We start from the raw sequence: 22,924 nt of genomic DNA, 5'->3' as shown, positions 1-22,924 counted from the left end.
GCAGTTGTTCCATAATTTTCTGGGCCTTCCCCTGCCCCATACCCCATCTTAGGAATATTTATAGGAAGGAGTCCAGGCTGTGGCTGTCTTTTGGATCTTTAACAAAATCTATTAAGTAGAAGATTCTTAGTCTGATTCGCAGTAGAAATGTACTTCCTGTTCCTCCTCCTGCACGTGTCTGTTAGCTTGGTCTGTGTAGACTAAAGTGCTGTGACTTGTTAAATTATGCAAAATGAAAATCCTTGCTTTGTGAATGGGCCTTTACGTGGATCAGGTCATTGGTAAGAAGCCATCATAGGCGGCGGAAAAGGCATTTCTGATCCCGTGTTGCACATCCATGATAGGTTGTAAGTGAGAGGCACCGCCTTTGGATTTCGGATGTTGGAATTGCTCAGCATAATAGACGCTCTTCTCTGAAAATTACTTTTGATTTCCTGGCTGCAGGCGTGTACAAGGTGACCCCTCGCTCCTGCCACCGGTTCGAGCAAGCGTTCTACACCTATGACACGTAAGCCGGGCGCCGACTGCTCCGGGGTGTCTGTGTGTCTCCTGTGGAGGAGAGTGAGCGTGACTCTCTTCTCCACGCATTGCTGAGAACACGGGAGCTTTTTGTATTGTTTCTGGAAGCGGTAAGGTTAGGCATGGAAAAGAATTTCTAGACAAGGATTTTAAGACAGTTGGGTAAATTACTGAGGAAATGAAGGAGCTCTTCTTTCCCAAGAATCCTGTAAACCCAGGACGGAAGGCTGTGGTTTGGAAGTGGCTTAAATACAATGTTTGTTGAATCTTCCAGCCTCACTGATGAGAATTTCTCAAGCTCAAGTCTACCATTTTTCTATTTTTACAAATGCTTGTGGGTTTCACAGGGAATTGGAGGGTATAAAGTTTTGGTGTGGAGAATCAGTTTACTCTTAAAGACACTTGTATGTATTTCAGGAGTTCTGAAGCGCTAAGAGCAGTGTCACATAGTATATTTCAGGGTCAGGAAGGTCGCCCATAAAGGATGTTGTTTGTGATCCTTTGAGAACCCTGAGGTGATGTGGTGTTTTCTTTCCACTTCTCTGATTTATAGGTCTTCACCCAGTATCTTGACGTTGACAGCCATTCGCCACCACGTCCTTGGAACTATCACCACTGACAAAATGTTGGATGTCACCGTGACTATCAAGTAAGGCTAGTGTTCCGTGCTGGGCTGAGCACGGGAGGGTGGTGGACCAGACCTTCTCTAATGGACGCTCTGAAAATTATTCTTGATTTATCTCTAGGCGTAGTACAAACGGTCTTTGCTCTTATACTTATGTGACATAGCTGTAAATTCACAACAGCCTGTTCCTTTCCTTTTATGACTCAGGAATTAACTGTGGATGAGGAAGAGTCTTCTGACAGCTCGTTTCAGCATCTTAAATTTCTGTTTGAACTCGTTACACTTCCTGTCTTTGCTAAGAAAAAAAAAAAACCTCTGGTTTGTTCACTGTATTTCAAGTGTTTTAGCAAATTCAAAAAAAATTGCCTATTTTTCTTTAGACCCTTTCTCGAAGGCTTGGGAAATAGAGATGACACCTTATAAGAGAAGGGTCATGAGAGAAAGTGTATGAAAGGCAGTCCCTCACTGAGGGTCAGGTTTGTGTGAATGTCACCTTTGAGAGGAATTTTTGCTGTGTGGTGGGTGCATCTGACACCCTAATTTTCTCAAGAAAGGAAAGAGTTTTGACAATATGACCATCTTTGTCAAATAGAATGGAAATCTGAGTAACTTTCTTCCAGCTTGCCTTATTTGAAGTTGCCTTTCCAGCCGTGTCTCCATCTTTCTGTCCACCCGTCTGTCCATGAAGAAAATATGTATGGAGAATCCTCAGTGGTTAGGCACTGGGCGTAGGCGATAGCCCCTGCCCTCGTGGAACTTAGAGTCTCATGGGGGCAGCGGACAGTAGTCCAAGAGTCACATACAGAACTGTAAAATTACAGCTGTCATAAGTGCTTTGACTTTGACCTTGTCAGGGGGTTGAGGTCCATGCAGGAGAGGTGGGCTTCTGGGGGCCAGCCACATTAAGGGTCTTAGCTGTGTCCCGTGGACACTCTGACATATTTCAAGTAGAGGGATCACTTTCTTTTTGTTTCAAGAAGGTCCCCCTGGCTGCTGAGTGGAGAACAGATAGCAGAGGCGCAAGAGTGGAAGTCGATCGAGGTGGGGGCAGAGGCTCTTGTAGGAGTCCAGGTGAGGGAGGATGGGGGCTTCAGCCAGGCGGATGACGGTGGGGTGGAGAGAGGTGGCCGGGTTGGAGAGTTGTCAGGGAGGTTGAGTTGAAGGGACGCGGCAGCAGGCTGACCACGTGGGGTCAGGGAGGGAGGAGTGTCAGGGGCAGCCCGTGGTCTCTGACTGAATTGATGGGATACCTATTCACCAGGGTGACATGGTTTCTAGGAGAAGGACTTGCTGCGTTTGTCTTGTGGGGCTGGCACTTCGCCTGGTGCTGGAGTTAGTATTTTCCTGCTTGGAAAGTATGAATTACTGGTATGACTAGAAAGTCGTATTTTTACCAGTAGTGACTCCGTGTTACGTTGTTTTCAGTCTTCATTAACTTTATTTTTGTAACCTCAGAAGAGTTTTGGTTTGGTTTGGTTTTGCTGAAAATTATGTGAAATGCATCTTCCAGCTGGACATGGCCGGGGGCGGGGTCCCTAATGGGGATCTTGTACTTCCTGGATTCAAAACCAGATTCCTGGTGGTCGCCTTCCACAGACCTCCTCTGTAGCCTTCCCTGTTTCAGAAATGGCAGCTCCGTCTTTCTCGTTGGTCCTTGACTCTTTCTCTTGCATCCCATACCCAACCGATCCATCTGCAAATCCTCAACTGTACAATCCTCGGTATCCATGGGGTTTGGTTCCAGGACCCCCCGTGGTTACCAAAATCCACAGATGCTCAAGTCCCTTATAAAATGGAGTCGTATTTGCGTATAATCTATGCACATTCTCCTGTATACTTTCAATATACTTTAAGTCATCTCTAGATTACTTATAATATCCAACGCGATGTAAATGCAATGTAAATAGTTGTAAATACAATGTAAATGCTATGTAAATAGTTGCCAGCATGTGGCAAAATCAAGGTTTACTTTTTGGAACTTTCTGGAATATCTTTTCCCCAAAATATTTTCCATCTGCGGTTGGTTGAATCCTCGGATGCGGAACTCGTGGAAATGGAGGACCAACTGTATATCCGTTATCCAGTCCTTTCTTAGCACCTGGCCTCTATACTTTGGTTCCACCCACCCTTGTCTCTTGCTGGGATTGTTGCCACAGCTTTCTGTCTGGCTTTTGAGTTTTGGCTGTTGCTTTATAACCGTGTGTTGTTCATGGGGAAGTCCAAGTGATCTTTAAAAGTGGAGACCTGTCATTCCTCTGTTTAAAACTCCATCCCCCCAGGGTCCACACCAAGGTTTTCCAAGCCCTAGTCTGACACCTGACCTGGCTCTACCTGATCTGGCTCTGCCTGGGACCCTCTGCTCAGGCCTCCCTGGTCTCCTCCTTGCTGTCCCTTGAGCATGGCAGGGAGCTGCCTCCAAGGCTTCGAGAGACTTTGCACTGGACACCTCCTTGCCTGAGGCCTCCTCACCCAGAGCCGAGCGGTTTGCTCTCTGCCGCCCTTCCTTCAGGTCGGCGTGGTGTCGCCTTATCAGAAGGGACTTGGCTGAGCTCCTAATAAAAAGTAGCGTCCCTCGCCTCCCACCAGCTCTTTTATCTTTCCACGCTGCTTTATTTTTCCTTATTGTACTTATCACCTGACAACGTTTTTCTGTTGATTGTCTGCCTCTTCCCACTAGAATGTGGATTCCACGAGGTTGGGGAATGTTGTCTGTCCTGTGTACAGTCTCCCCAGTGCCTGGTTCTCTTGCAGAGTATGTTCTCAATAAAGGTTGAAAGAGAGACAGAAGATGGTGGTGTGCAAAGGACTCCATGTCCTACGGGAAATCTGATAAGTCCTTCAAGTCATAAAGTCAGTGGTATTTCATCCCAGCCCAGATCTATCAGATACGTCCACCATGGCAAAGAAGTGCAATTTTTTGTTTTTAAAAAGCTATTAGTTTATTCGAAACAGGAGAAGAACGTGTTGGTGGCTTTATGAGGTGCTTGGGGTTTTTTACTGCTGGATCTCTGCTTGCAGAAATGCCCGATTCCCGCTGACTACAGGGACACGTGACTTCGTCTCTGGACTCTGCTCCTTCCTTTTTTCCAGATCTTCCATCGACAGCGAACCCGCCCTGGTCCTCGGCCCTCTGAGGTCCGTGCAGGAGCTGCGGAGGGAGCAGCAGCTGGCCGAGATCGAGAGCCGCAGGCAGGAGAGGGAGAAGACCGGTGGAGAGGAGGGGGTCGAGGGGAGGACCAAGCCCCCCGTGCAGGAGATGGTGGATGAGTTACAGGGCCCCTTCTCCTACGACTTCTCCTACTGGGCACGGTAAGTGCTCTCCGGCTTTCCCTGCAGGGTCCTCTGTTCTGATGTCCTTCCTCATGGGGGGACAGACCAGCCACATTGAAGTATCTTACTTATTTTAGGTCTGGAGAGAAAATTACGGTCACACCCTCGTCTAAAGAGCTGCTCTTTTATCCTCCTTCCATGGAAGCCACCGTCAGTGGAGGTAAATGTCAGCTCAGCGAGCCAATGACACACCTTTGCGAGTGTTTCTTTCCCTGCAATTAAAATTTTATTCTGTGCTCCTGTTATAGTGAAACCATCTTTGTAAGGCACCTTCAGTCCCCTTTGGCACATAGATCTTACTACTTGATGAGTGAGTGGATGAACGAAAGGTCTAAATCAGTAAACGTAACTTTCACTATTAGAATTGGGGGATCTTTTTGGAAAAGGACTCAGTTTTCCTTGATGTTATCAGGTTGACACCAGAAGGGAGATAAAAAGCAAAAGCATCAGTTGTTGAAACGTCTGAAATGTCTTCGTGAGTCCGAACTGTTGGTGATGTTTATGTTTTTTGGTCGGGGTTATGGGAGGGTCTTTTGGGGACTGGATAACCAGAAGTGATTGCTGGTGGAATATTTAGGCTACCAATAGCTTTTCCCAGCATCGTGGGTTCATTAAACCCTGGACGTTTCTGTGTTGGAAGGAGAGTATTGAAGGGCATGGCTGTCCAGCAGGCAGCCTGTCCGGGGCAGCCCTCCATACCGGTCCTCTGAGGTCCAGCTGCACAGGCTCTGACCTGCAGTAATGGCTTCTCTCCTCACCTGTGGCCTGTGAGAGCCAAGGGAGAGGAGCAGGGGAAAGCCAGCTTTGTTGGCTGTACCTGCTAACATTCCTGGCAGTTGAACAAGGCCATTCATCAATGGTGAGAGGCTTGGGCCACTTGCAGTCACTGAGGATTCTGGTACAGTCAGCAGCCTCATTGGAGCTGGCTTCCAATATCTCAGTTTTAGGCCCTTCTTTAATGGGAAGCCCCTACCTAGTCTTCTGTTTATCTCTTCCCTTTTTAGAAAGCTGCCCAGGGAAGTTGATTGAGATCCAAGGGAAAGCAGGCTTATTTCTGGAAGGCCAGATCCACCCAGAGTTGGAAGGAGTGGAGATTGTTATCAGTGAAAAGGGGGCGAGTTCACCGCTGATCACAGTCTTTACTGACGACAAAGGTGCCTATAGGTAAGGCCGTGACTAAGAAACACTTGCTTGGGAATCAGTCGGGGAGCCTAGAAAGAAACTGGGGAGCCAGGTTTTCTTGGGGCAGGTGATGCTTCTTCCAGGATTTGAAGCAAAGCCATCTCCAGTGTTTCTTTTTTATTCAGTGTTGGGCCACTGCACAGTGACCTGGAGTATACCGTGTCCTCGCAGAAGGAGGGCTACGTTTTGACTGCGGTGGAAGGAACCATAGGAGACTTTAAGGCTTATGCCTTGGCAGGCGTGAGCTTTGAGGTAACACTGTGTGCTTTTAAAAAGCAGCTTTAGGGGGTATAATAGACATACAGTAAGCTGCACTTTGTGTATAATTTGACAGTTTTGACATATGATGACCCCCTTGAAAACACTACCACAATCAAAATGGTAGCCACATCCGTCACCCTCCAAAATTTCCTCATACCCTTGGCAACCCAACTCTCCTGCCCCTCCCCACTGCTCTGATTTGCCTTCTCTCACTATGGATCATTTCGCATTTCCTAGAGCTTTATATAAATGGAATCATTCAGGATGTACTTTCTTTTGATCTGGCTTCTTTCACTTGTAATTAGGAGATCTGTTGACTTTAGCTCGTGTGCATACCTTTTGGGAAGTATTTTAAGCTTTCATCCTTGACTCTGTTCTCTGTCGAAGGATGCAGAATGTCTTTCTCTCTTGCTTCAGTCCTTCTTGGGAAGAAGCATGCTGTGTAATGGACAGAGTGAGTCTGGAGATCCTTGAGACTGAATATTTTCAACATAGAGGCCGAATAAATTAAAATTCTGTATTGCAGAATGCATTTTAAACCAAACTGAAAGATAGTCAAACTGGGAAGAAATATCCGTACCATAAATAACATTCCCTGTTTACCAGGGACTCCTAAAATCTATAAGAAAAAGACAGCCCAACATGGGACTCCCCTGGTGGTGCAGTGGGTTCAGAATCTGCCCTCCAATTCAGGGGACACGGGTTCGATCCCTGGTCCAGGAAGATCCCACACGCTGTGGAGCAACTAAGCCCGTGCTCCACAACTACTGAGCCTGCATTCTAGAGCCCGTGTGCCACAGCTAATGAACCCTGTGTGCCTAGAGCCTGTGCTCTTCAACAAGAGAAAGCCTGTGCTTGCCGCAACTAGAGAAAGCCCATGCGTAGAAACAAAGACCCAGTGCAGCCAAAAATAAATAAATAAATTAATTAATTAATTAAAAAAAAAAGACAACCCAACAGAGAAAAGATGAACCAAGGATATGAAAGGCAGTTCACAGAAGTCATCCAAGTCACTCATAAACATACAGGAAACACTTGACTTTGGTAGTCACTGAGGAAATGCAAAGGAAGTTACCATCGAAACACTGGGTCTGGGCTGAGATTTACAATAATCAAGACAATATCCATCTTCTTGGCGAGCATGCATTTCCCCACACATAGGTAATTTGTTGGAGCTGGAAATGGTTACAGCCACAATGGAGGGCAGTCTGGGGGTTTCTTTCTGAATTTCGAGTGCACACATCCAACAATTCTACTCCTAGGAATTGACTGTTTGGAAAAAGAAAAACTTAAAAAACTTAAGTGCACAAAGATACACACGCTCGGGGACATTCAGATCGTCTCTCCTTTTCCATCACAAAACTTGGTGGCTAGCCTGTGTGCCATTGTTGGCTGACCTCTGCTTTAGAACGATATGCAGCTGTTCTGAAGCAGCGAGGCTGGTCGGTGGGGACTGGTGGACGAGGGCAGCCGGGAAAGTGGCTGAGGGCAGAGAAAGCAACTTGCAGTTACAGAACCGTACAGTTTAGGGGGCCTCCCCCAGCCCCACCAGATCACTTACGAAGTCTGTCAACAGCAGCCATAATGCTGATAAGATTTGTGTGGGCACAGAGAGTTCTGGAAGGCTGCACACCAAACTATTAACATTGGTTACCCTGGGATGAAGAGGAGACCTTTTGTCTCCCCCAGTGAATAACGGTAAAAGAAAAACAACCCATTAAGGATTACTTCTTGACTTGTTCATGGTTAATATGAGTTAACCTTGCTCTGGGGTTCCTTTTTCCACCCCCAGATAAAAGCTGAAGACGACCAGCCCCTCCCTGGGGTCCTCTTATCCCTCAGCGGTGGTGTGTTTCGTTCCAACCTCTTGACTCAGGACAATGGCATTCTGACCTTCTCAAACCTGGTAAGGTGTCTGGTAGTTTACTGCCTTCCTGACTCCCCCATGAGAGTGTGGGGACACGGCGGCCGTGACTTGTGTGTTGCTTGACAACATGAGAACAGAAAACCAGCCTGGAGTGTTTTACGTTTCTTCGGGGACCAGACGTAATTAGAAGATTGCTCTCACTAGAACTTAATGCTGCTGATTCGTGTTCCCTTCTGCACAGACTTCTTGTTTTCTGGTCACCCCCTTGTCACTGAGACAGTGTAATTAATTACCCCGGCCACAGCGGCTCCTGTCTTAGGCATCCCTTTGTTCTACCACAGGATCGCGCTGTTTATAATGCTGAGTCTCATTTGGGGGTTGAGCTCGTGTTTCTTCTGCAAAGCACACTCCCTGTGGTGGGAGGATAGCACCCATTTTTCACTGGGGATGTAGAATGAGGCCCTGAGTGGGTGGGCGCTCAGGAGTGCACGTCAATTGGCCATCTTGTCCGTCCTGGGAATAAAGTGACTGTTACAGGGATGTCGCAAACAGGCAGTGAGGTGTATCCGAAAGATCACATGCTGTGCAGTGATGCATACCCAGCTTCAAATCTTCCATCTGCTACTTACTTGCTGGGTCATCTCAGGCAAGTTACTTGACCTCTCTGAGCCTCAGTTGCTTCCTTCATAAAATTCACATATGATTTCTACCCCACAGCGTTCTTATAGGCGCACCATGATGACAGCTGCTGTTAGAATTGTAATTGCTGTCACTGTAATGATTTATTGTAGAGTTAGAGTTACCATTTCTGGGTGTCTAGGAAGCCATGGAGCTCTTGGGCCTAATTCTGGTCCATCATGACTTCAGCCACCCCCTTTGAAGCCATACCTAGATTTACAGCAGAGGCTCAGTTTGTGGTGGTCTCTCGGCAGAGCCCCGGCCAGTATTACTTCAAGCCCATGATGAAAGAGTTCCGGTTTGAGCCATCCTCGCAGATGATCGAGGTGCAGGAGGGGCAGAACTTGAAGATCACCATCACCGGCTACCGCACGGCCTACAGGTAGGCAGCCCCACCTGCACCCCTCTCTCCCAAGCCCGGGCTGTGGGATCACACTCACGCTTCTGTTCTCTAGAAACTCATCCCAGTCTTCATACTGATTTTATTTGGAAGACAAGAGACGTAAGATACGAGGTCCACAGGCTCCTGACTGCTGCCGTTTTCTTCTAATACCTCCAACAAGTGTCCCCCCCCACACTTTTTTATTTTTCTTAATTTTAATTTTGGCCATGCCAGGCAGCTTGCAGGAGCTCAGTACCCTGACTAGAGATCGAGCCCGGGCCACAGCAGTGACAGTGCTGAATCCTAACAACTAGGCCAACAGGGAACTCCCTTCAAACGAGTGATTCAGTCACAAAGTTCCTATTTTGAAATTGGCCTGAAAGACCCTATTTAGTTCCTAAAAATTTTCATTTTTTTAAAAAGTTTGAAACTTGAGTTACATTTTGAAAAGGAGGAAATGCATTCACTTGAGTGAAACTTGGAAATGCTGGAAAGAGTCTGTACAATGTGAAGTTTCCCTCCTGTCCTTGTCTCTGAGCTACCTAGGTTTTCCAGTGTTTGTGAATACTTTCAGAGACGGTTTATACAAATATTAGTAAATATATTTATACACACTTACAAAAGCACTCGAGGCAAAGATCGATTAATCAGAAGGAGTGGGTTTAGAAAAATGGACCATTTTCAATCAAATATAAAAATGGAATGAAAGGGGAAGTGACTTATTTTCATTTTATTGGATGCTTCATTATTTAAATTAAAGCTTAACAAAAAAATACAATAAAGTGGAATAAAATAAAGCTTAGCCTTTTTTAATTACAATTTTCTGGAGCATCCCTTAGAATGTACAAGAAGAGAAATTGATGACAGCCTTCTGGCTGGCCTGAGCCCTCCGGCAGGAAGGCTCGATTTGCAAGTGACACAGCTAGAACTGAGTTGTCTGGGTCATTTGGGGCACAGTTCTCCACTGAGCTGTTTTGCACTGTAAATTGTTAGTAAATGCAGGACACTTTCCCTGAAATCTTTTGTGTGCTTCAGAAAACCCCAAGAATGTCATGTTCTGTTTCTTCTCTCGTCCCTCTAGTTGCTATGGTACAGTTTCTTCCTTAAACGGAGAACCGGAACAGGGTGTTGCCGTGGAAGCAGTGGGCCAGAACGACTGCAGTATTTATGGAGAAGACACCGTGACGGACGAAGAAGGAAAGTTCAGGTTACGTGGATTGCTGGTGAGCCTTTGCATGTGTTTCATTAGTGGATTTTTTCATACCAAGTTCAGCGGTGCCTTGTGGTGCCCCCAAGACTGCTAGAAATGGGGTCGAGAGTGTTGCCAGGGCAGCGTAGGTTCTGGAATTCTTCCCAATCCCTATTGTAGCTGACATACTTACCTTTCATGTAGCTGATGTACTGGGTTGGGGGTTTTGTAGCGAAATAAAGGTGGAAAACCACGGGTTTGTTGCACCTTTTGCCTAGCATGGGTAGTGTGGCTCAGGCCAGGGCTCTCAAACCAGATGCCTGTGGCGCCAGAAGACAAGTGTGAAAGGCTGGAGGATGCTGGGTGCCTGGTAGGGAGCGGTGCAGACTGCGGGGCCCTGGAGAGGGCCTGGCCCACGAGAAGGGGGCAGCTGCCACTCAGCTCCAGCTCTACACAGCTGTGTGGGAAGACAGACTCAGGGTTGCCAGATCGTTTTGAGTTTGTAAAAATGTGAAAACTTCTGATTTTTAGATGTTAACAACCAATTAAAAAAAACCCCCACAACTTTGTGCAGGCCAAATAACTGACTTATTTGTCCTTTTGGCTGCTCAATTGCAACATTTGGTTCAGAATTTATGGTGCCTTTTTCCTCACTTTTACTTGCACATCCATACATTCATTTGCTCGTTCAGCAGACACTAAGTAGGAGTCACCGAACAAGAATGTGGGTTGATGGCACCCACTGGACAGGGCCACTTGGATCCAGGGTTTGATCCTCAGCCTTTCAGATTCACAAACTGGATGTTCTTAGTTGACCCCAGGGATAGTCGTACACCTCTTGGCAACTGACTGATGTTTGCCTGAATCGCGTGAGCTGAGGTGCAAGTCCGTTTGCCAGTTTACTTAGGTATGTTGGGGCGATGCTGTCCTTTTCCAAAGGTAAGAACATCCATGTCCATTGTCTGCCCATCCCGACTCGCAGATATGGGGAAGTCAGGTCAGGAGGTTGCTTGGTGAGTGAGGAGGGTTCAAAAAGCTGAAGGAGGAAGATGGGCTTGGGGAGGACTGGGGAGCGTATGTCCTGATGGCCCAGCCGGATGCACACCCGCAGGTGGGCTCCCTGTGCCCTCTGCCCACCACTCCCCGTCTTCAGTATCTTCTCAGACTCGGCGAGACAACGGCGCTCTTGCTCCCGCAGGAGTCTGGATGGCCTGACCGCGACGCTCCCTTCTCGCTCTCCTCTGCCCTTGGAGAGGCCCACCCTCTGTGCAGCATGCTGCCACCGGGACACTGCTCCCTGCTGTCCCCCAGGCCTGCTTTCCTTTCTCGTAGCAGTGGTTCCAGAGAGCACAGTGGTGGCAGCGGCATGGATGTCCCCCGGGACATCCAGGGCCCCGGGAGGGGCGACGGGTCCTTAGAGCCAGCTTCTCTGTCTCCTGCATCCAGTGCAGGCCCAGCCTTTGAAATTTAGTCTTTCATGGGCCGCACTAATGCCTTTTTCCCTGGGTTTGAATCCTGCCTCCATCATTTCTTAGCTGTGTAAGTTCAGGCAAGTGTCTCGTGCTTTTTATGTGTTTCATCGTCTGTAAAGTGAGGATGAGAATAATGTCTACCTTCCAGGATGGCTGTGAGTATTCAGTGAGTTAATACACGTAAAACACATGGAGCAGTGCGTGGCACACTGGCTCCGTAAGTGGTAAAAGCAAGAACAGACAGCACCTTCCCCTGAGGTGGTCCTCACCAGAACTGCCAGCTTAGGTGTTTGTTTGCAGCTTTTCTTGGTCTAAGTTAGCAGCAGGTGGAGGGCCCGGCAGGCGCCTGTGCACTTCAGCCTGCCTTCCCCTGGCCGGGGCCGGGGGGACTCGGTGTTCCAGGCTCACCTCCCTCTTACGGTTGTAGGAATGCAGATTCTGCATCACCGTGTTGGTTCTTCCGAGGGTCTTAGTGGCCCAGACATGTTTCTCTAAACTCACCAACTTAACACGTTTTATTTAACTAAAGCGAATATAGTTTTCTCCTCCACGACAATAGATTTCCGTTTTAGATGTTGCTGCCCCACACCCTCCTCGTAATAGGTGTTAATTCATTAGTGCTTTCAGTGTTGTTTAGAGTCGCCCCCTTGTGGCAGCCCACGCCTTTTTCACGTGCCAGGCCTCAGATTCTGGAGGAATAGCCTAAGGCTAGACGTTTCCCATCAAGGGTTTAGATTTGAGTTTTCCAGTCTCCCAGAGGACACCAGGCTGGAGAGCCCTTGTTGAAGATTTCCTAAGGATTTCAACCCCCTTTAGAATTCATTTCCCCAGTTGATCTTTCCGGGCAGTGTACTTGTCAAGGCATCTTGGGTGAGAAGCTGCATCCCTAGATGTTGCTGCCAGAGGCTGAAGGTGAATCCCAGAGTCAGCTGGCCAGGAGCGAGGAGTCAGGCCGGTTAGGATGGGAGTAGCCGCCTGATGGGCTCCTGCCCGGCTGGGCATGGACATGAGGGGGCAGTGCCCGTTCCTTCTTTTCTTTACAAATTGCTATGCATGTCTTTCTTTTCTGAGGTGCAGGTAGATATTTTGAACCAAACCCAATGCTGCTAGTCCTCACTGAGGTATAAAGTGAATTAATACAATCACTATTGGTGATCATAAATTTGATTGTTCTTGTTTTTTTAATAATAGCTTTATTGTCTCTGTAAAGGTACCGTGTGCTCATTATAAAATAGTTCAAGCAACATATCAAGGATAAAATTTTGAAAGGGAAAAAAAAATCACCCTTAAGCCACCACCTGGAAGGGCCCCTGGTTAATGTAGAGCGAATGCCGTTTCGGACACTGCTCTGCCCGCACACAGAGAAGAAGGTCACAGTGCACACGATTTTAGGAGACCAGGGCCGTGTTATCCTCGCTAACGTATAGATCAACAGTTACGATCTCAGGGTTGTCCCCTCTTGGATGCACACGGTCAACTTTGAACTTGGCCCCGGCTCTAGATCCTAATGTGTCATCGGGTCCAGTGTGCAGTTGATGATCAGCAATTGGTTGTTTTAAAAGTTTTTAAAACCCCGCTAGTATAAGTGATCTGTCATCCTTTGCAGAAAGATGCAGATCTTTTCTTTTAATAAGTGTGTAAGAAAAAAAATAGTTCAGAAGTTGACAAACGGTGGGTTCTTTTATACTCTTAAAGCCTTGCGTAAAGCTGAATTTTATCTGATTTGCAGCCTTCCGAGAAGGCTCATATCTTGAACTCATATCTTTCTTTATTAGAGTTGCAACTAGCCCATACAGCAATGTAAGAAACAAACAGAAGACTTCATTTCTTCAAGGCAGTTTGCTTCCCTCTATTGGAAAATTGTCATAGTGTGCTGGCTTTCTTAGAACAAAGTACTTTACTGCTATCTACCAAAAAATTATCTAAGTAAATAATATACATCCTTCATGTGTGCAGTGTCAAGAAAAAAAGTTTTTTTAGAAAAGTGTGGGTTTGTTTTTTTTTTGGTAAACATCATATATGCCTATACATTTGAGGAATAGAATAAAATGTATAAAGAAGAAATTTGTTTTAAAAAAGGGAAAACCTCAAATCCCACTTCCCAGAAATAATACCCCTTTGGGAATGTCATTCCAGATACCATTCAGTGCACATACACAGCTAGAGGGGTGGGCTGGGCAGCAAGGAAAGAATAATTTTATCAGAATAAGCATATCATGCTTGCAGTTTTGGAATCAGAAACCACATTTAATTTCCCTTGGGTAGGAGAAACTGAATGGGGTTTGAAGGAATTGTAGAATTTCAGGAAAATGTTTCTGCATCAGGGTGCTTTTTCAAGGAACTCTTAAGAAGGTTAACCGGCCACATCCTAGGAACTGAGGTGGAACAGGAAGGCGCCCGTCTGATGGGGGCCTGCAGGCAGAGCAGGCTCAGATCAGGTCTCGTGACAAGCCCCTTTGCAAAGAAGTGACTCCTGCATTTGTTTGCAGCCGGGATGTGTATACCACGTTCAGCTCAAGGCAGAAGGCAACGACCACATTGAACGGGCCCTGCCCCACCACCGGATCATCGCGGTATGACATGAAATTCTTCAGTGGAATCGTGGCATGATTGCTTCCCTGATCCTTCCCTGATCCTTCCCTGATCCTTCAGCACTCCTCTGTCTGTCTGCCTTTCATCTGTTTCGGCCGGGGCGGGGTGCGGGGGGTGCTTTAAATCCTAATTAAGGGCCCTCTTGGAATAGTGTCATTTTCACAAGCAGCATTTTCTTGGGCTTTTAATGAATAGCATCGCTGTCGTGCATCCAGAGAAGAAATCCCAGCTGTTGTTTCCCCACTTCCCCTGCAAGTTCCTATCACTATTCTGCAAGTTAAGGATCTTAAGGGCTAAGTAGCATTTCAAATCAAGGGAGGGTAATAAAGAGAACATGGGCTTAATTGGTGACGGGGCCGCCCACTTTTCTTATATTTAGATGACCTTGTTTTCCCAGCAAGGAGAGCATCTTGATCTTTAGGATCACAACTTAGCTAATTGATACCTAAAGAGGCAGCCCTCCAGGTCACAGGAAGTGGCCTTGGAATCATTTGCAGTGAGGTTTTCTTCCATGGAATAAGTCTTGTTCGCTAGAGTAGAAGGTTTGGGTGGACAAGAGGGCCTGCCTCTTGCTGGCTTCATTAGGTGGCATTAGGCATAAAGATTACGAGGGGTTAGGAGGCCGGTGGGCCGTTAAGGACTTTGGGGCCTAGAAAATGAGTTTTCTTGATGTCTTTATGGCACCTGGCATTTTAAATGGTTGTGATGGCTATGTCTTATAATTTTGTATTTCCCTGCCATGGGGACTCAGACCAGATCACAGGCAGTCATGTGGACCAAGGTCCCACATATGAAAAGGTCACAAACGGGGGCACACACCCACCCGGGGGGGCAGCTGGAGCTTGGCTCCTGCCAGTCCCTGCCAGGCAAGAACATCTTTCCCTTTTTTCAAGAAAAGCTGGGAAATCTGGCTTTTTTTTTAATGAAATTTCTTTTTTTGAATGTTGACAAGTCATTAAAAATTAGAAAAAAAACAACAACTGTGCTTGTCAAACAAAATGTGCCCACGGGCCAGGTGTCACCCACCTCCTGTCAGTTTGGGACCATAGACTCAGACTGCTGGAACGGCAAGCTTTGCTTCCTGAATACAAAGTGAAGTCAGCTAGGAAATAGCTCCTAGGAGAACCCCCGGCTGGAGTAGAAGTCCCCCTTCCAGCATCCTCAACCCGAGTCTTCCTTGTCTCTTCCCAGGTTGGGAATAACGACATCGACGACGTGAACATCATAGTTTTCCGGCAGATAAATCAGTTTGACTTGAGTGGAAATGTGATCACTTCATCCGAGTATCTTCCTACGTTATGGGTGAGGCCAGATTTTTAAGGTTCAAGTGCCCTGTTCTTTCCGGCTTCAAGATGAGAGGGAGCAGGATATCCGGGCCTGTCTAGCGCTTGCTTTAGCTGGGGGTTGAGGTTGAGATTTAAGAATCTTCAATCCCAGCATGCCTCTGGGGGAATGATTCCTGACTGCTGGAGAGACACATGGTCCAGTTTCAGATCACTGTTTTGCCCGCCGTGTGTGTCTTTGGAAGCATCACAGTAGAAACCTAATGAACCAGCAATACAATCTGGAGTGTAAAACGGAAAGATGGTTTTAGGGCAAAGCACCTCGTCACTTTGTAGATTCTGTGCAGGGTTGGGGTGATGGGCAGTGGACCTGGAGTCAGACAGTCCAGGCTGGCTCCTGTCCCACAGTTACTCACCTGGCTGCCTCGGGCACCCCCTCATTCCCGTGGGCCTCTGTCCCCTGCTCTGTGATACCACGGAGTTGGACTCAGTGGCCTCTTAAGGCCTGCTGGAGCTCTAACAGAACCCGCATGTCTGCAGTTAATGAAGAAGTGTCTGTACAGTGCCCTGTGATGCCTGGAAGGATGTTAATGAATCGCCATGGGGAAGTATTTTTCAGAGGCACATGTAATGTATACAGTGAAGCATTTGACTTGAGTGAGAACATGTGCTTAGGTTAACTCACCTCAGCTGCCCTTCAGGGGCTGCGGGCATGTTGCCTATGGGCCTGGTGGGTGATGCCCCAGTGTGAAGAGGGCTGGGCACGGATGGGGAAACTGGAGGGAGGGGATGGCGCCAGGGCTGTACCTCCCGTGTCTCACGCCCCATTGCAGATGGTAGTGGGAACAGGCAGCGAACCTGGGCTGGAGAGAAAGAAAGGCCACCAACAAAGCACTGAACTGCTTCTGGAAGCAGCCAGAGAACCAAACGCAAAATGGGAATGCGTTTCAAGTTTAAGGAATACCTGTGGGGTTGAGGTTACAGCATGTGGGAGGCCACGCCAGGTGGGCGAGGCCGGCAGTGAGGAGGGCTGGGTCCCACGCTCTACCAGGCGATAACTGTGCGACCTTAGGTGATGCACGCTCTCTGAGTCTCCATGGGGATGACTACCATGCCTGTTTAATAGCCAGGATTGGTGACGATGTATGTGAAGTGCCTGTAGCAGGCCTGGCATGTTATAGACATGTTAGAAGCTATTCTCTTCAATAGTATCACTACACTATTTTGAGTGTTAATGTAAGTTATCAGAATCTATTTTAAAATCTTAACATTTCGACACATGCCACGTCACTGGCATCTCAGATGCGTTAGGAATGGCCTGTCGAGGGTGGACGGTTGCTCTTTCAAAGATCCATGTTTCCAGAGATCCTCTCCCCACAAGAGATAAGCTGACCCGAGGGTGTCTGAAATGCAATGTTTATCGTGTTTTCAGTTTTAAAAGCACGCCCTCTTTGTCTCTGCTCTCCAGGTAAAGCTTTACAGAAGTGACAACCTGGACAACCCGATCCAGACGGTCTCCCTGGGCCAGTCCCTCTTCTTCCACTTCCCGCCCCTGCTCAGAGATGGCCAGGTGATGCCCGCTCCACTCTGCTTTCTGTCTTTGTCATATTGGTTGCACTTTTCAGCTAAGGAAACACAGTTCTCCCATTTTTCCCACCTTATACCACCTTGCTGGCACAGTTGATGTCGTGCTTTCTGAATCACAGGAGGTAGGGTTCTCTAAGGATTAGTTTTTTGGAATTAGCTCTTTTTCTATTTACAAAAATAATACACATTCATGGCAGGAGATTGGGGAGGGGGGTGGAAATCAGACATAATCCCGTCATCCAGAAGTAACCACTGTTAATGTGCTGATAGGTTTCCTTTTGGTCTTTTTTTGATTCATGTGCACATGTGTGTATAAATATAAATACACATATATATTTATTTTGATAATGCAAAGCTGGGACTGTTTTGTACATTGTTTTGTAGTCTTTGCTTGTACATTGTTTTGTAGTCTTTGCTTTTCAATGAAAACTATATCACAAATATTTTCCCCATCGTTAAATCTTCCATAGCATGATATTTAACGGTTGCACAGTAGCCCATGATAGAGGAAATACTATAATCTATTTAACCAAGGCCTTAATGTTCATCACTTACTGATTATAGGATGTTTCCTATCCATTTTAATTGGGCAGAGCAAGCTATCGTGGCTGGCGCTGTGGCAGCAAACTTTGCAGAGAACTTGGTCCCTTTCCGGGGGACTTAGCCTAAGGGTGTGAGTAGCGAGCCTGTGTGTGTGTGGTCCCTCCCCCGGCTTCTTACCACTTGCCACGGGGATGATACTCTATGGCCTTTTTCGGCATGAAATGGCTGTGAAATAACGAAGCAGGTTGTGATGGAGTTTGGGGCCTCCTCCCCACTTCTCCAGGTGCTCTTTGTAATCGAGCCACTTTCGGCAACACAACAGCGTGGACACAGACTCCCCTGGGCTCACAGCCTGCTCGGTACCCTACAGCTGAGAGACCCTGGGCATGTCATGCTTCACCTCTTCAGGCCTCGCTCTCCCCATCTGTGAAATGGGGGCAATAATCCTGATCTTGTCAGTGGTTGAGAGCAAAACAGGCATTTGCCTAATGTGCTCATGGCACTGGGCCCCTGGTCGGGGCTCAGCACACCAGGACCATGACTGTCACTGGAACCACTGCAGAGACGCTGCGTCTTAGAACTCTCCAGCTAATGAGCCACTTAAGTATCGTCCCTTGAAAGTCAACCTTGTTTTAGATTAAAAACAGTCTTCCTCAGTTTGATCATGTGCCCCCCTCATCAGAACTGACTCATCAGAACTGTATGTGTTTCATAAAGTCAGATTCTCCAAGGACCACCGTAGGTGCAGTGGTTGGATACGCTTGTAAAAACGAGCTCTGAGCGCCTCTTCAGAGATGTCAGGGACGCACGGCTGTCACTGCTGGAATAGCCTGCTGAGGCCGCCCCTTGGGAGTTAGCAACTTAGGCTTGGAGGTGTAAACTTGGGGATTTCTTTAGAAACATAAAGTCCTTTACATCACAGTCATACGTTAGGAGTTAGTTTTCTTTTGCTTTATGAAAACAACAACTTCTTCCCTGTGCACAGAACTACGTGGTGCTTCTGGACTCCACGCTGCCCAGGTCCCAGTATGACTACGTCCTGCCGCAAGTGTCCTTCACGGCAGTGGGCTATCATAAACACATCACCTTGATCTTTAACCCCACGGTAAGGAGGAGGGAGTTTCTGGGTGTAGGGTGTGAAGAATGGTTCCAGGTGCCACTGAGTGCTTTTCAGAGCCCATCCCATGTAGGAAGTTGGTGGGAGTCATCATCCCTGATGTAGAGAGAAGGCTGGGGGCTTGTGCGTGGCAGAGCCCGGACTCACACGTGGCTCCTCTGCTGGTTTCTGGCTCGTGCTCGGTGACTGGGCCCATGATCTTACCTGGATAGAGGGTTCCTCCCAGTTCCCGCTCAGCAGAGACTCGCTCACAAAGTGCCAAAGAGACGAGCACGTGGGGGAACCATTTGTCTCTGAGTGGAGGTGCACGGTGACCCTAGGGGAGGGAGAGGGCCTCTGCGGAGGGTGCTGGGGCTGCAGCCTGGGACACCTACCAGGGCTCGCCAGGACACTCCCTTGGTGCAGGGAGCCACGTGGGCGGCCTGGGCAGGACAGAGGTGCCGCTTGGCGGGGGCCGAGCAGCCAGGCCTCGTAGCTGCTGCCAGGAGTGTGGTCCCACATCTGAGACGGTGAGAGCAGGGCCATGTGCCAGGGAAGGGATGGCCTGGCGGGGTGTCCTGCTGGTCCTCACGACAATCCTTCCATGGGGAAGGAATTCTTCCATTTTTTATGGAGGCTCAGAGAGGCTGAGTGACTTAACTGGAGGTGGTCAGCAGATCTGGGTTTTACCACATTCCAGCCATCTGCTGGACAGCTCATTGCTGTGGCCGTAAGGGCGCTTTGCTTTATCCCGTGTTGAATGTCAGTACCGACAGCCACGTTATTGATGCTTGACCCAGTATTTCATGCACTGCTGACCACTTCACACGCCTCATCTTGTTGAACTTTCACAACATTCGCCTGCAGTAGGTGCTGTCTGTATTATCCCCATTTTATAGTTGAATCAACTTAGTCTTAAAGTGACTGCCCGAGATTACACGGGAAGACCTGTCCTGGAGCCTAGACCGCGGTCCTCAAGGCTTCTTCTCATAATCGCTCTGTTACTTCCCACTGACTTCAACTTCTCCTTAAGGATTTACTTTAATGGAAAACGGTTTGGGATCTGAGACATGTCAAAAAATGTTGGAGTAGGCAGTTAGGGATGGGAATCTGTTCCTGCCCTTCTGTGTATTAAGGGACCATCTCACTCTGCCTCACTCATCTCAGGTCAGAAGGCCCCTCAGTCATTCTCCAGCCTACGTGTTCTCAGATATTTTGGTCTTGGGACCCCTTTACACTGTTAAAAATTGTTGTGAATCTCAAAGAGCTGTGATTTATATGGGTTATATATATATTTATCATATTAGAAATTAAAACTGAGAAATGCCGAAAACACAAGAATCCATAAGCCACACGCCCCATTACCTGTCAGAGTCATGACATCATCACATTTGCAGCCTCTGGGAAAGTCCACTGTACACTTGTAAGAGCATGAAAATGGCATGTAATATCTTAGTATTATTATGAGAATAGTTTGGACCGTGCAGATCTCCTGAAAGGGAGGCCCCTGGGCTGTATCTTGAGAACCAGTGCCCTGGCCCGTTAACCTGTTTTATCGTCAACCGAAAGTTATCTTTTAATTTATTTGTTTCTGTTGTCAGGGTGGAGTGGGCTAGTTAGGATATAGGTTCATTTGCTGTTACAGAGACCCAGCATTTCAGGGGCTTTAGCAAGAGGGAAGTTTCTGTCTTATGTCAGCACCAGGAGTGAGCAGTCCAGGGGTCATATGGCAGCTCCAAGGTGCCGGGGCCCCCAGCTCCTTCTCTCCCGTGGCTCTGCCATCCTCCAGCATGTCGCCAACCTTCCGAAATGACTCACTTGGCTGGAGGCTGTCTGGCTAGCAAGGAGGGAGGGCACACCATTTCTCTCCAAGGGTACAGCCTGGGTGTTGCACCGTCAGTTCTCTTCCTGTACCGTTGGCCAGAACTGGTTCCAGGGCCCCACCTGGCTGCGAGGGAGGCTGGGGAATGTGGTCTGTTCTGACTGGCCCAGATGAAAGTCAGTCCTTCCACTGGAAGGAAGCGTGAATGGCCCCTGGGACCCAAGCGCTGCTTCTCCTCACTGGGTATGACCCCTGGGACTAGCTTACTGCCCACTGTGTCCCCAAGCCTGGAACAGTGGGTTCTCGATGCCTCCTTGTAGGAAAGAGTCCCTGTGTGCGGCTGGGACTCAACAGAATGAGACCCTTCTGCTTTTCAACCACAGGGGTCCCCTGCGGCCTGCAGCTGTTTGTCCTGTCAGTTTAGACAGTGAAGGGTGCGGGGGTGAGTAGCACCTTGTTATTGGAATCTGGTTATTCCAGAGCTTCAGAGAGCAAGTGAGGAGAGTTTGTGCAGCAGAGGATTCACTTGAGATTTATCTGCGTCGCTTCGGTTCCTTACTTTGGGTACTGAGTGTGCCGGGGGTCCCAGGGGGGCCGGCTCAGAAGCCGGGCGCATCAGGACTGTGGATGGAGCACTGGTGTCTTGGGGTGACGGTGCTCTCGATGTTTGCAGAGGAAGCTGCCCGAGCAGGACATCGCGCAGGGATCCTACATCGCCCTGCCTCTGACACTGCTCATCCTGCTGGCTGGCTACAACCACGACAAGGTAGGGGGTCCTGAGACCTCATGGGCAGCAGATGTGTCGGGGGGAGGGATCCCTCATGACTGGGACGTGGCAGTGGAAGAACGTCCACTGTTACAGAGGTTACAGCATTTTAGGTCATGTCCAATCCCTAAGGCCTCCTTGCAAGGCCAGAAACCTCTTGTAACAGCTCTCCTAACCCTTGAACCTGGAGTACCTCTGGGTCTCTGGTGACCGTCTCTAGTACAAAGACCTGCCCTGGTCTGAACTGAGATCTGCCTGAGAGCACAGAGCAGGTGGTGACGGGGGCTGGGGAGGGAGGGGCGCGGGGGAGGGTCTCTGATGTCCCACTGGACGGAAGTCTTCTCCTGGCGTCCCCCTCTCTCATACTCTCTCTCTTTCCAGCTCATTCCCTTGCTGTTGCAGCTGACAAGTCGCCTGCAGGGAGTCCGAGCTCTTGGCCAGGCAGCCTCTGACAGTAGTGGCCTGGAAGACGCTAAGAGACAAGCGAAGAAACAGAAGATGAGGCGGACGTGAGGGGAAGAGGCCAGGAAGTCTCCCTCGGGACAGGTCCCTGGCGTGGAGGACACGCTGCCTGTCCCCACCCTCCCCTCGCCCGGCCCCAGTGCCATACCGTGAATGGACCCTCCTGTCACTCTGCTGAGCACAATTGATTTTCTGAGTTGAAGATAATTTATGATTATTATTTTTGTCAAAGAAGTATTTAAGCTGTGCCGGTGGCGTGCAAATGTAATCCTCAGTCTTCTGCTTCATTTGCAAGAAGAGTTCTAGTAAATGGGGGCTCTGGCCCCCTAATCAAGCACCTGTTGGATTGACCTTCCCCTTAACTTCCCTGTGCATTTGAGGTCCCTGCTAGAAACCACACAGCCTGTGTCTACTACTGGAAGGGTGTGTTAGGAGGTAAAACTCAATAAAGTTGCCCGTTTGTTTTGTTGTAGGTCATCTCAGGTGTAGTCCTTGGATGACACGGGCCTAATGCTGGGGTCACCGACTAAGCCGCCTGGAGGGGCACGTGGGTCCTGAGTGAAGGCAGGATGACACACGGCAGCTGGCTTTTGGCCTCAGTGGTGGTAGGAAGACGGGGGAGGGGGGGCTGTGGCACAGCAAAGAGCCCCACCCCCACCTGATCTAAAGGAGTCCGAGGTTCTCAGGGGCTCTGGCTCTCGGGGGCTCTGGCTCCCCGGCGCCCTGCGGGAACATGCGTTCATTTTTCTAGAGAAGCCAGGAAGACAGAGTTTTATGTGAACTCTTCCACGTTTTAAATGTTAGAGACAAACAAAATGCATACGTAGGATGTGTGAAGCTTGAAGGCTGCGGGTTTGCATAAGGGATCCACAGGAATGCTCACCATTTGAACAGCATTAGTTTAATTCTTATAGGAAGTAATTAACGTTAATAAGTTATTTTGGAAGCGGGGACATCCATCCATCCAATGTTTATTGAGTCGCATGTGTGACAGGCACCAGGGTATGCGATGAGCAGAGTAGACGATGGTATAAACGGAGCTGGACGAGGACAGGGCCCCTCTGCTTTGTTCCTCATCGTGTCCCCAGCGCTTGGTGTGGGGTGGGCATTCTCGAAGGAACGAATGAGTGAATGCGTGCGTGCTTGCAGGAATGAACAAGCACACGGGCACGGGGCCCCGCCCCCCCAAGCGCAGGACCCAGCCATCGTTGGGTGAAAGACAAGCCAGCAGGTGGACGAGTGCCGTGCGGAGAGCTGAAGGCCTCCTG

The 22,924-nt window shown here is 48.5% G+C and overlaps 1 protein-coding gene across 1 annotated transcript in view; it reads left to right on the top strand.

Moving 5' to 3' along the window:
• Window positions 1-22,133, top strand: part of LOC308628654 (BOS complex subunit NOMO1) — a 53,064-nt gene extending 30,931 nt beyond the window's left edge. Inside the window, exons 17-31 of the mRNA XM_081255840.1 lie at window positions 445-508; window positions 1,073-1,168; window positions 4,235-4,453; window positions 4,552-4,634; window positions 5,479-5,638; window positions 5,782-5,908; window positions 7,710-7,823; window positions 8,717-8,844; window positions 9,926-10,067; window positions 13,995-14,078; window positions 15,289-15,399; window positions 16,849-16,950; window positions 18,496-18,615; window positions 21,102-21,194; window positions 21,576-22,133. Coding sequence (XP_081111966.1) covers window positions 445-508; window positions 1,073-1,168; window positions 4,235-4,453; window positions 4,552-4,634; window positions 5,479-5,638; window positions 5,782-5,908; window positions 7,710-7,823; window positions 8,717-8,844; window positions 9,926-10,067; window positions 13,995-14,078; window positions 15,289-15,399; window positions 16,849-16,950; window positions 18,496-18,615; window positions 21,102-21,194; window positions 21,576-21,707 — 1,775 coding nt within the window. The 3' untranslated portion in view covers window positions 21,708-22,133. The remainder of the gene's footprint in view (window positions 1-444; window positions 509-1,072; window positions 1,169-4,234; window positions 4,454-4,551; window positions 4,635-5,478; window positions 5,639-5,781; window positions 5,909-7,709; window positions 7,824-8,716; window positions 8,845-9,925; window positions 10,068-13,994; window positions 14,079-15,288; window positions 15,400-16,848; window positions 16,951-18,495; window positions 18,616-21,101; window positions 21,195-21,575) is intronic.
• Window positions 22,134-22,924: the final 791 nt, after the last annotated feature.

The sequence above is a fragment of the Mesoplodon bidens genome (assembly GCF_964165515.1).
Source record: "Mesoplodon bidens genome assembly, chromosome: 15".
Classification (NCBI taxonomy): Eukaryota; Metazoa; Chordata; class Mammalia; order Artiodactyla; family Ziphiidae; genus Mesoplodon; species Mesoplodon bidens.
This window is presented reverse-complemented; position numbering and strand designations above follow the sequence as displayed.